We start from the raw sequence: 13,480 nt of genomic DNA, 5'->3' as shown, positions 1-13,480 counted from the left end.
GATGTAATGAATGAATTAGGTCTATAATTATTTGTTATAAAAATTAGCAAAGCTCATTATATAATATAATAGCAACTTCAATTAACTTCTATCATCATTAATGGTTAGTTCTAGAATATTATTAACCAGTAGGTCTTTGTCTCCATCTAATGATCTGCGAAGCAGTTTGGTAAACCGCGAGCTTTGCTCGTTCACTGATGCTTGGTGGATCATTTTTATTGAATCTGTTTTGAATAGATAAAGATTCTCATCATGAGGATAGCTTTTAATGTTATTTACATAAAATCTTTTATCATCAAATGTGTTTAGACTAATCTTACTTGTTTTTGTTGTTGTCATGTTATCACCAACTTTTTGTATTCTACATTCATCTACTGTTCTCTGTGTATTATTCATTAATGCATCATAATAATCTATGTGCCTAGCATTATTATGCTTCTTTATTCCTTTTTCTTTTGTGTTTTTAGGATAGTTTTTGAGGCTATATGTTTTGGGGGACAATACTATAAATTCCTCAATAATCCTACTTCCCAGATCGTTCTTAAACTTGCCGGGGACTTTATTATTAGTTTTTATAGGTATGTCTTGATTACTTAAGCCCATATGCTCATCACTAACTTTACCTTCACTATAACTTAATACGAAACTGTCCGTATCCATATAGTGAAGTGTTAGATCTTTGAGGGATGGTTGTAGAATATTATAGAATACATCAAACATGTGTAATTTACTTAATTCTAAGATAGTAACACCTACATATACTGGAGAATCATTTTCTATTTCTTTCTTTATATATTCTATTTGGTTATAATCTCTATATCGAGTTATATTCTTAAATGTTGGTTTACTTACACTTTTCATTATCTTTTCTTCATCATGCAAGAACTTACTTTGAAAGAAGTGTAGAGGATTCATGCACATTCTTCCATATAATGAGTTATTCATTAATTTCCTTACATCCTTTTCTGCTTCAGTTTTAGCTGTTGCTCTTTTATTTGTATTATTTTGTATATAATATCTACATATGTAGTCTGGTTTAAATTTAATTACTCTAATGTACACTAATGTATTTTTGTTACTTTTACTCCCATCTTAACATAGAACTTTAACATCCTATAATAAACCATATATTCTGTTTTGTTGTTTTGGTCTAAGATTAATTTCTCGGATCTTGCTTTACTTTTCTCTCTTTGTCGGTATCCCAATTCATTATCATTTATCTTTCTCTTATTAGGCATAAGTGCTAACTATTCTGTTCTCTCTTTACATTCATTAGTATAATCAATATCACAAACTATATAGTAACCATGATCTCTATCATCTGGAGTAGTCAATATTACATCTAGAGTAGTAGTAGTAATAAACTCAAAATCCTTATAAGGTAACTTTTGCACCATATAGGTTGTTTGCGTCTATGTACCATATGGTCTTACCATCACTGTTATCTATATATCTATCTCCCATTATTCCACATATACCACCTCTCTTTGCTCCAACAAAATCATCTAGCATTTGTTTATCTTGCAATGTATCTAATGTTACACCACTTGACATTAACCAACAATCAAAACTATAACCCGGGAGACTAACGTAGTGTACTGGGTTAAGCTTGAATTCTTTCATACTTAGTTTAACATACTCATTCATGCAGTAGTCTAATAATTCCACATCAATTTGTAAATACTCTATAAGTAGATCTTTACCAGTTTTATGACGGTTGTCTTTATTGAAGATATCGACATCTTCTTGTGTTGGTAATTTATTATGTAGTGAGGATTCGAAGTCTTCTATTTTTAGATTACCTATAACTTCTTGGTAGGTAGCTTTGCTACCATTGGCAGCTTCGCTGTCATAATCATCCAAACCAAAGCATTCATATGTATATATATTATTTTAGTTTTACATCCGTATATCTTTGCATTTGATCTAGAGGCATAGCTAAGAAGTTATAACTGTCTAAGAATTTGAGACAACCAATGCTAAACATCTTAGATTTACCAGCAGCTAGTGGTATGTTATCTACTTTTCTTTTATCATTATTTTGTTTAAAGAGTTCACTGTATAGTAGGTTAAAGTCATAGCCAGAGCCATTATGGAATATTACTGGAATGAAGTTTTGTTGTTTGTATCTTAGATTACATATTTTACATGCTGGTCCTCTATCTTTACCAGTTTCATGACAATGATCTCTTACTTTAATATTACCTGTTTTGCTGCAGATATGACAAGTGTTATTAGTTTCATGATATAATTTATCTTCTTCTGTGAATATCATCTTTTCATTATGTTTGAAATTATTCTCAGTTTTTATTTCTAATAGATCTCTAGCAAATCTTTTGATGCAGCCTAGACCAAAGTAGTGTTTGAAGTTACCTTGCCAGGTGTATCCCACAGCTATTGGAATATGTTCAGCTATTACATATTTTAAATCATTAGTTGAGACTTCAACAGTGCAACATTCTATATCGGCAGTTATAATATTTTTTATATTCTGACGTTTGTGTTCATTTATAAAAGTAAACTGTTTTTTCTTAGGACAAACAATCTCTGGTTTGAATGAAGTGCTGCATTCGTGTTTATCATATTTAATTTGTGAGTTAAACCAATAGGTACACCTATCACAATATTAATATTTAATGTTGTTTTTATTTGGTCGTTCTAACAAGGTTTCTATGTTTTTAATTAGAGCACAGTGTTCTATTTGACCATTACTCCAAACTATTATTCTTACATCTTTTCTATCTTTGTTAAAATCATCCACTTGTTTAAACAATTCTATTTTACCATTACCACAAGGTGTGTATACCCAAATATTAATATTATACAATTTCTGTATTCTTATTATATAAGCAAAATCATCTTCATGTTGTTGTCTTGGTTCAATTAGTTTATCTACATATTTACTTTCTCGAGTTGCATGGTGTGGGGCGGGATGTAGCCAAGCAATTATAGTTAGTTGTAAGCAATTGTATTTATAACTACGTATACTTAATATCGAGTTTTTGAGATCTGGAGGTAAATCTATATAACTACCAATAGATGCTTTGGTTGGTTCAATGTCTAACTGAATACTTCTTTTTCAAAGAAACTCAAAATCATAACCATACCCTTCATATATTTCCTTTTCGAAATCGAGCCACCGATTGAAATCACTATGTTCATATATTGCATTATTATTAATATAATCAGTAATGAAAAATATTTCAGTAGTTTCAACTTCTTCTTTGGTTCTCTTCTTATAATCACATTCAGCCGTGATCTTATACTTGAAACTCTTAACTTTTCTGAACTGTTAACAGTTTTTAATTTCTTCTAAAGAGTAATTAGTTGCTTCATCTATATCTTCAATGTAATTCCCACCTTTATCTGTAATATAAAACTCTCTCATGTTCTGACTGGAGTTTATATCGAAGTCTTCTGTGTTTTCTAGATACTTACGATTATGACTATATGAATGAGTAGTTAGAGCTACTTTACTTCTAAATTCTTCATGACATTCTTTACATATAAACCTCATCTTAGAATAGATATTGTTTTCAGTTTCAGTTTCAGTTTCTGTTTTAGTTTTAGCCCTAGTTTTAATAATATAATCATCTTCATCCAAATTATACACCTTCTCCGAGATTTCTTCTTCTTCAGACTCAAACTTTTTCTCCAATAGTTCCCTATGTTTGAGATCGTATGATTGATGCCTGTATAAAGCCTTCTTTGGTTCAAAGGATAGATTACAGACATCGCAGAAGTTTACGACACTAGTATTAGTTGATTGAGACATGATGTACTTTTTTAGGGAAATAATCAAAAAATAATTTTTCGAAAAATGAAAATGAAATGCGATAAGTGTATAAATAAACCTTGGAAAGAATGTTGTAATAATTGTAAAGAATTAGAATATTCTTGTTATGTATGTAAAAATATGGTTAAGGTTAAAGATTATATAGAACATTTGGGATATCATTATTCTGCTCCTGATCAATATCTAACGTGTAGTACGTGTAATGTTTATAAACATATATCATTATATAGATTTAGAAATAGGAAATGTAGACTATGTATTTATCTTCATAGATATAGATATGATCACACTAGAAATCAATTCAGAGAGCAAGTTTATAAGTATAATATTCGAGAAGACATAGAAAAACACTAATCACTGTGTTTCCACCGATCTCAGTGTTTTTGACTGTGCTATTATTGTTCGCTTTTTTTCATATTTAGCAACCGCTAATAGTATAAGAAGTCAACAAGCTTGGTTTAACATCGCATTACACTGCTTAGCAGATCGAATGAAAAGTGCATGTCATGCTAAAATGGCCGCCGCCATTGACAAAGAAAGCCGCCACCACTAACAGAATGAAAACAAGTGAAAATTTCGAATATAAGATACCCTTAAAAATTAGCTAGTAAAGTGAGTATTTATTAAAATCTTTATTTAATTTTTAATAGATTATACAAATCATTCAATTTAATAGAAGGATTTAATTACTATTTTACTTTAAAACATGTAATTACTTGGGAAATGATAACTAAATTTAAGTTAAAAATCATGTGAGAATACTCTAGAAAAAAAATGTTCTAGACTAATTCTCCACGTGGGGACCTTTTTTCTCCACGGCATTTTTTGGCTATTCATCATGAGTTTCACTCCACTACAAAAACTAGCGAAAAATTTTAAACAATTTTCGTCATTTGACGAGACTTTAATAACTGGAGCTTTATCATCCACTTCTTTGTCTGAAGAGAATATAAACGATCTGACTAATTTAACAAATCAAATGATTGCATTTTGTAAGGAGAACAACACCGCCGAACATGAAAGTGAGACTGGAAAACGAACTAAAAAAGAACTCTTCCAGTTGTTCCTCTCCAAGTTCAAGAAGGACCTACCAAGTTACGAGCATCAGGAAACACTGGACAAGTTTGAAGTGAATGTGCCCGAATATTTATCTATCCACAATAAACTCAGGAGCTCATTCAATATTGGTGAATTTGAGTCTTATCTCACCACAGTCAATAACATGGAGGGAAAGCTGAATCGTTTATATCTACTAACAATTTCTGACAGAGGATACATATGGGAAAAAGCGAAACAAGACCATCAAGAAAACAATAAGTATATTCCCTGGAAAAAACTACTGAACGATACTTCTCTCAAGCGTGTGAAAGCTATCCCAGGATCCTGGTCTCAACAGACTACTACTCAGAATGGAAAAAGTTCCTTACAATGTTTTTGGCAGAAGTTCAGAAGGATAGCCAGCTACAATCTAGGTGCATGACAGAATTACAATTTTCATAAATGATAAATGAGTGATTGATTATTCAGAAATATATTTAATATTAATATTAATATCGATATCCCTACAAATGATACAATAATTTTGTTCAGTCATCTTAATATTAGACTTCAGTCAGCCTAATAATTAAAATTAAAAGTGTTCAAGCATTCTGTAGTTGCACCCTCCCCCACAGTTGCCATTAAGAAAGTTCGAGCAGTACTGCCGTAGCGTGGTAAAGGCGAGTCAACCTTTTAACAAGACCTCCCAAGACTCGGCTCAGAAATGTAACCAGGTACATAGAATCACTCAGTTAAACATCATAGATCAATCGTCTCCCGGTTAAAGTCAAAATTTTAAAGAAACTTGTTTCTCATTATCCAGTTCTAAGCAATTTTGAGTTATTTTCAGTCCATCCGATTCGATTGAAAAAAAAAACTTTCTAAGATGATTAACCTGATTTATTTCAGTATAGTTTGGCATATTAGATGTGAAATTAGGCTTAAATCTAGCTTTGAGAACTTTTGGATATTAGTGTATGATTTGCATAAATTATACTAGCTATGTACATTTTTGTACACAAAATTGTGCGTGTAGTATATATTTATAGTGGTGAATATAGTAGTGGATAAAACAAGGGATTCAACAAACAGTAAAATTCGGCCTGATTCGACATGCGCGATTAGCGTTAGGAGAAAGGGACAAATTTTGCTGGTGGTTGAATCCCTTGTTTTATCCACTACTAATTTACAGCTCGAGCCCTAAAAAGAATAATTTGTTCTTGGAAATCCACTGTTTTGCGCTTTCATCAGTTCTAAAGTTCAATCGCAAATCACGGTTTTCACATGCGACCATTAGAAATGTATCTGGGTTAATAATTGAAAATTGGCTTCCAGTCCCGTGGGCAACTTGATTGTATTTTTCGGTTTCAGTAATGACATTTTTTACTGGCAAGAAGGCCGTGCGAAAAAACATACTTTTATATTCTCGGAAATAAAGCTATTACTGTACTTCAACCTTTCTCCGGTGGACTGTAGATGTCTCCACAGGTTTTTATCAAGGAAGCACGAGAAGGAAGCAAATCGGAATTTGAACGTTTTCTTCCACTGAAAAATCGCCCATTATATATGCCCTCTGACAAAATTATAGCCACCATTATGGAATGTTTTATCATGATTGGGGGATATACGTTATATGAAATCTAAGCTGGTGTGGGGTGGGGGGCTAAAATGGGAAAGATCCCCTTTTAGAGTGCATGCGTACCTCGGAAGTTTTCCATGTGTCTAAATTGAAAAAAATCATGTTATACTCGAACATTCTTTGAAGTACTAACTGTGGCATCTGGTGCTCCGGCCGCAGCAGCTGCGGCTGTGTCTTCAGTTTTTGTATTGTCTTCATTTCCTCCCCCCGCGCCCCCTTCAGCGCTGCTTGGTTTTTGATCAGGTGGAGCTGCGGCTGCTTCTTCGGCCATAACTGTTGGTCAGATTTAAAATATATGGTAACAGCACGTTAGAAGAACAGAAGACAACAAAAAACTATTAATCATTAAATCACAACGTGAATAAAATTAATACAACAAAATGGGAGCAAATATGTCAAGCAAGTAAATGTAACGCTTCAGAAGATAAAATTTTCAAGAACAGATTCAGTACGGAGAAGGTGAGTATCAAATCTGAAATATATTTTAATGGATTTGATGCAGACTTTTCAATGTGTTTTACGTTAAGTATATAACACAAACGTGCTTTCTTACGGCTGTATATGAAGTAGATTTAAAAACGCACGTGCGATTAGTATCAGGTGCGTTTAAAAATTTTCTCATTACTTTGAATATAAGTGGTACAAAGTGAAAAGGATGAAGAGGATTATTATTCCTACCCAGTGAAACAAAATTAGCTGCACTTTGCGATGGCAAACAACAATGCAACCTCTTAATAATTCTTCAGATCTTTTCCCTTTGTGCCAAAACTTAGTGGGGGCATATTATTAGCATCGTCCAGACGCACATGCAGAATCTATTCTGTTTTGCCCCCACCCCATTGTTTTTTACGCCCCCACTTACAAATTATGTTGTTATATAGCACGTTATTGTGTGAAAATATAGCACGTGCGCCTGGGGGCGTAAAAAATATAATCCCACTGAACTGGTGGGGGGTGGGGGGGGGGGGGCAAAACAGAATAGTAATTTACGGGAATGGCACGTGTTCTGTAGCTCGAGGAGCATAACGCAGTGGCGGGGGGGGGGGGGGTGCACAACCGGAAAAGACCCAATTCTTGAAAGATTGTATTAATACGCCAGGATCCTTGTTGACCAAAACTTGTTGGAACACCTAAATAAGAACTTGACAAACAAATTGAGGGTCTTTCCCATTAAAGCCCCCGCATGAAATTATAGCCCCCCCCCCCCATTATGGTATATTTACCATGATCGACGGTGGGGGGGGGGGGGGGGAGGGGTGGAGGTTATAAGTTATCTGACCACTAAGCTGGGGGGGGGGCTATAATGTAAAAGACCCCAAATTTATACAGACAACTTTCGGGTCTTTCCATTACAGCCCCCACATCAAACTATAGCCCCCATTATGATATAATAACCATGATGGGAGGCGGCTTTAAAGGGAAGGACCCCAAACTTCGTTTTTGTACTTGCTTGTGTTTTTGAAGTGTCTATTAAACCTTGTGGGAAAATAAAGCTGAAACGATCTTCATGTATTCTTTCCTTGCACGATATCAATATCTTGGCAACATTGAACAAGTTTTTGGTCAAGCAGACTATTTTTATAACCAGCTTGTTAGAGACAAAAATATTATTTACAGCCTATTTTGTTGCATATTATTTCCAATCAAGTCTAGGGGTTCTGTGTTATGCTATGTCCGAAGTAGCTATTATATCTTTTGAAACGCCGTTTGAATTATCGAGTGCTGGTTGCAATACTTTGTCCGTCCACTGAGACTGGATTTGGAAAAACAGGACAATTGTTTGCCAAATAACTACTCCGTAATTAAACAACTGCATTATAAAGTATTTATCTTCTAATGTTGTTTTAGTCCTCACTATTTTTAAGTACATACTATAACGTCAATATGATATTTTACGAACAACAGAAGATCAATTAGAAACACCAACGCCGTCAATCGCATGCACAAGCCAAAAATTCAATTGGCAATCATTTCAAATTGTGATTTTATGAATGAAAAATTGTTTACAAAATTCCAAGTGTATAAATGCCTATTGCGTGATCGAACACGTTCTCAAACGGAAGCCTTTCTGCAAAGCCTGACGCTTTTCTTGGCTTCTTTCAGGTTCCTATACTTTTCTTCTGCAAGGGCGCAAACGCACTTCTGTTGTTGCAACTGTATTCAGAGAAAAGAAGAGGTGGGGAGGGTTGCTGGCAAGGCTTGCTGGCGAGGGACCAACTCCAATACAGAGCTGATCCTCCAACATACTGCAAAACTTTTTTGAATTTTCCAGAGTCCTCCATCTAATCTACTTTTCCATATGCCTAAAATTAGCCAACCAAACGCATTAAGTTCAGGCATTTGCTGCTTCGGTAGTAAGTACTGCATGGAGCAATCCTTTGGAATTTCCAGCCCTCTCTTCAGAATCCTTTCGTCATTTTTACTTGCATAAAAAAATTTATTCAGAACATAAAACCAAATTTCCAGCAAATTACTTTTTACTAAATTGCACATATGTGTTTCCACTAAAAGTGGGCTGTAAAATTGGTCCTTCGTTGAAAATTCTAATACAATTTGTTTTATGCTACTCAAAACAACTAAGCTTTGCTTCCTTGCTAATTTTATTTTCATTTCGTTCGATTCATAGAAGCAAGTATCTCTAATATAAACAAAAATTTGTTTAATTCCTTTACAAAAATTGCAGCGAGAAAACGCTCATCTTATTTTCAAGCAGTAGCGGCCCTGATTGTGTAGAAACAACCAGAACCTTGGAGTCCGCTTGCTTGATCAGCACGACCACAACCGTCAGTCGCCGTCGTCTCCTTCTCCTTCTTCTTGTTCTTCTTCTTTTTCTTCTTCTCCTTGTGCTGCCTTTTATAGGAAAAGAAATGCGCCCAAGTTCACGTCGTAGCCGCAGCAGTGACCAACTGCCACAGATGACCTGACGCAGGTCGAGGTTCCGTTTTTCGCGGACACAGGGGCAATGCGAGCCTAACACTACACCTGCTGCTACAGTACTTGGAGGGAAAACCCTCACAGGCGAAAGAGTCAACGGGAAAGTAACTATAAGCTTTCATTAATTAGTCCTGTATAAAATTCAAATAACTTAAGACTGAACGCAACGTGCTTATATATTCAAGCACTCACAAGAAAAAAAAATATTCTATTGTATCTTATTTTTTAGTCAAGCGAATAACGCTTGAGTCAGGTATTTTTCGCTTGTTATGTTACTTCAGTCTGTAGCAATTATGTTTGACCTAAAATGTGTCTTTTTTACTATTCTGCAAACTTCCATCTAGACTTGCTATTTTCCCCAAAAGCATTAATCATGTAGACATAAATTAACGAACTTTAAGACTTTCGATCACTAGATGGAAGTCTAGACTTCCTGCTGGCTGGTTGACTACAGTTTCCACGTGCTCTTTATTCTTGCTGATTGTGAATCTATTCACAGCCGGGGATTCCTGTCTGAGTTTGTCTAAAAGAAACAACCAAAATTTCCCTAGAAGATTGCAGTGACCACAAGCAGCTCTCAATCCAACTACCAGCGGAATAGCGAGAAATATAATTTTGTTGAATGGAGTTATTTTATGATGCATAAGCGTCTCGTTGTAATTCCGATATCGCGTGGTGCAATATGAAATATTAGGCCAAATGAGAAGTTGGCGTCAAATTTTTTGTGTAAATGGTTCAATGACAATTTGAAGGGTTTAGTGAATTCTGACGTCATGTTATCTTTTTCGGGAGCCTGCATCAATACAAATTGCTTACTCACGTGAACAAACATTTCCTTTGGAGCGCCGGAGTTGAATGTTTTTTATCTTTCCTTTATCATCTCTTCAATTCTTGGTTTTCGAATGAAGGATCAAACCACCACGAGGGAAATCCAGATAACCATTTCAGGCTGGTTAAACCAAATAAAGTTCTTCATCATGGCTTTCTGCTGCCTGGAGTTTTGGTTGTTAGGTTAGGAAGGCCGTTATTTTCGTGTTCTGATTGACAAAAAAACATAAACTACTTCATATACTGGGCCTAGGAGTTGGCCGGTGACAGACCTCTATTTTCCGTGGTCACTTTTTTACTTGCCTTGGTGATCTTCGATGATTGTTTTAGAGCAAAAATGAAATCTTTCCAAATAGACGTCAATCGGCACCATGGCATTTGACTAATTAGTATCTACTTAACTTCCCCGGCAGTATTTTCCCAAATTGTCAAGCAGTCACTCAATGGGTGCGGAATTGCCACAGTTCGATACAATTGGTATTTTGCGTTGGTTTGAAGAAATGTAATTTCCAACTGAATATAGAATCGAATAGATGCCAATTCGGTGCTGTTTGCTAGTGCAATCACATCTCACCTTTGCTGATTGCCGCGAACCGTTTTGTCTGTTGCATCTTTTACAATATCCCTAACTTTCGCCGGTGGTAGCATCATAGCTGGTAGTTGTTCTTTGGTTAGAGATACCAGAGCATCCATGGTCACAATTGCACGCGCAAAGAGAACTTGTTGTTGTAGATTGACCCAATAGTTAGCGATTTAATAATTCTTCAACATTATTTTCTTGCCTTTTGATGGACTTGGTTTATTTTGCATCCCCAACCACCTATCATCTCAATGATTTAAAGGACATCTGAGTCTAAATTTCTTTTGGTGTTCTTTTTGATCTGCGCGTTGGAAGTGCGCTTAGCCAGGTCTTCGGAACTCATTATCTTAACTGCATTTCCTCTTTCGTTTGCTTATCCAGTCCATATTCCACTTGTTACATTGTTGTCTTTTGTTTGTTTTCTCTATGTGCCTTGCCTTTTTAAAATTACATAAATCAAATATTGAATAGCCTGTAGGCCACTGCCTCTATCTTACGACCAAATTTGAGTGCCGCTCCTATCGTCAGTAAAAAGTTTGTCTCCTTTGCTTTCTCTCCTCTTGAACTATATTCGAATGATTGCTAGACAAGAATTTTGTTCCCTACGCAGTTGATAGTCTTGCTGAAGTTGATGGTATTCGAATGCAACCTCGGCAGCAGTTCAGTTTCCGTAAGTCTTTGTAACAACTGTAGAAAAACAGGTTGCCCTCCCAACTGTAGAAAAACAAGTTCTCTTTAGTTGCCCTCCCACTGACCGGTCAGATCCTGCGTTAAGCTATGTCTTGCGAGTTTTATTTGTTAAAAGTTGTTACGTAGAAGCTCTAGAAAAGATATATAAACTATCATTCTCTTGAAAAAATGAGCCACAAACACCGTCGTGCCAGGAATGAAGACAACTTCTTTTCTAGCCAGTGGTCTTGGATGAAGTTACCGGGTTTGAAAAGAAGCAGTGCGTATATAATGAACTTTTGCGTCGTCGTAGCCCTAATTCTCAAACAAAAGTTTTACCAATAGGGTGAAAGGTAAAGCCAAGACAAAAATCCAGCAATTTGAATATAAAAATGAAAACTTTTTTTTGTACAACACAAATTAATTGCTAGCCAATCAGATTGGTAAGGATTGGTACCTAGTTCTTTTAATAATAATAAATCATTCCTTCAAACTTTTTTCATCCTTAGAATAAGTCAACAAAATAAAATTGATGTTAAAATTGCCTACCTAATTTTTTCAATAATGTTGTATTCGCATTTACAATTATTGTTTCAGGTGTCAGTATAGTCTTGGTAACTATTTATTGCGCACTACATAAAACTTTTTGTGTCCCATTCTGTCGACTGTTTGGCTTATTTTTCGCGGGTATCACCGTTTTTCGTCATCAATGTCATTCTTTTTATTCATCTGCAACGTTTGCCGGTCCTACAAAAGCATTTATTGCTGCATTCTCTTCTGGCTCCACTTCGTTAGCCCATGATTTTGAATAACCATTCATGTTGAGCATTGGCACCATAATTAGAGGTGGTTTGGCGAAAATTTTTTTCTTGTCATTAACATTATGGTCGTCATTCCACATGTCGTACAAAGTTTTTCCAACTCTTTTGTAGATTCTTCAATTACGATGCAGAGAAGCATCGTCTTCTTTGTCGCCGTTGACTACTCCGTCTGTATCAATTTTTTGTGCATGTTTTCTCTCCTCGTCCAGCATCTGAGTGTAATCAAGCACTGCAAGCTGTGCATCCGGTCCTTTGTAAAAAAGCAAGTCAATGTTGTACACTGCCTCGTCTCCGAACACTAGATCAAAATCATTTTCTCCTGTGGACTTGTGGACAGTTGTGTTGTTCACAATTTGTACAGAGAGGAAAATTTTTCCCAGTCTCTTGGTGTTTCTGATCATTACTTGCCGATCATGTCTAGCAGAACTGTAAAATGGCGATCTAATTGCCCGTTTTCTCGGGTGTTAAATGCAGATGTCCTGGTTCTCTCTATTTACACGTGGGTGCAAACAACGTTCATGAGTTCGCTGAATTTGATTCCTAGATCTGTATGCGATTTATCAAGGGCTCCAAACCACAAAACTCATTTTCACGTAATTCCAATGCCCCATCCGCTTCTGATTTTTCAAGAGTGACAGTTACTACGTATGTCGTAAATTAAAAGGTAATGACTAAGATGTAACCGTTTCCTTTATCACGGTTACCATTAACGGCCCTCTACATCGGCAACAGCTTACAAAAATCGTGTCACCACTGTGACTGGTTGGAGATTGGTTGCCAAATTCCTGTCTGCTGTTGGTCGGGCTCTGCATGATTTTCATTTTTTATCCATTAACCACTGTCACATCTCGTCATGGGCCACCAAAACCGTTGTTGCATTTTATCGAATGTCTTACAAAATGCAAAGAGCGCTAGTGTTACCAATATTGATAACACTGTGGCTGGTTGGAAATCGTCTTCCAAGTTTCTGCCTGCTGTCGATCCTCCTCCAAATGATATGCAACCATTTATCTATTGATCAATATACCTTCGCATCATAAGCCAACAAAACCGTTGTCAAGTTCTGTCGAGCATCTTATGTAAGGCAAAGAGCCCTGCTGTCATTTATGAGTCGTGCAGTTGTTTGATTACGCTGCGCATTGTAACCTTAGTTACAACGAGAGATATTTCATAGC

At 35.7% G+C, this 13,480-nt stretch overlaps 2 protein-coding genes across 3 annotated transcripts in view; one reads left to right on the top strand and one right to left on the bottom strand.

The window, feature by feature from the left end:
* LOC142342907 (dynein regulatory complex subunit 5-like) overlaps window positions 1–7,054 on the bottom strand; it is a 53,049-nt gene extending 45,995 nt beyond the window's left edge. Inside the window, exon 1 of one of the 2 annotated variants that reach the window (XM_075394573.1) lies at window positions 6,607–7,054. In XM_075394573.1, coding sequence (XP_075250688.1) covers window positions 6,607–6,744 — 138 coding nt within the window. In that variant the 5' untranslated portion in view covers window positions 6,745–7,054. The remainder of the gene's footprint in view (window positions 1–6,606) is intronic. The other variant, XM_075394574.1, reaches the window with a different exon arrangement.
* LOC142342913 (uncharacterized) overlaps window positions 1–13,480 on the top strand; it is a 486,697-nt gene that overhangs the window by 391,600 nt on the left and 81,617 nt on the right. The window lies entirely within an intron of this gene.

This window comes from Convolutriloba macropyga, chromosome 7 (assembly GCF_964194025.1).
Source record: "Convolutriloba macropyga chromosome 7, txConMacr16.3, whole genome shotgun sequence".
NCBI lineage: Eukaryota > Metazoa > Xenacoelomorpha > Acoela > Convolutidae > Convolutriloba > Convolutriloba macropyga.
Note: the sequence above shows the minus strand (reverse complement) of the source record. Positions and strands in the feature narration are given on the sequence as shown.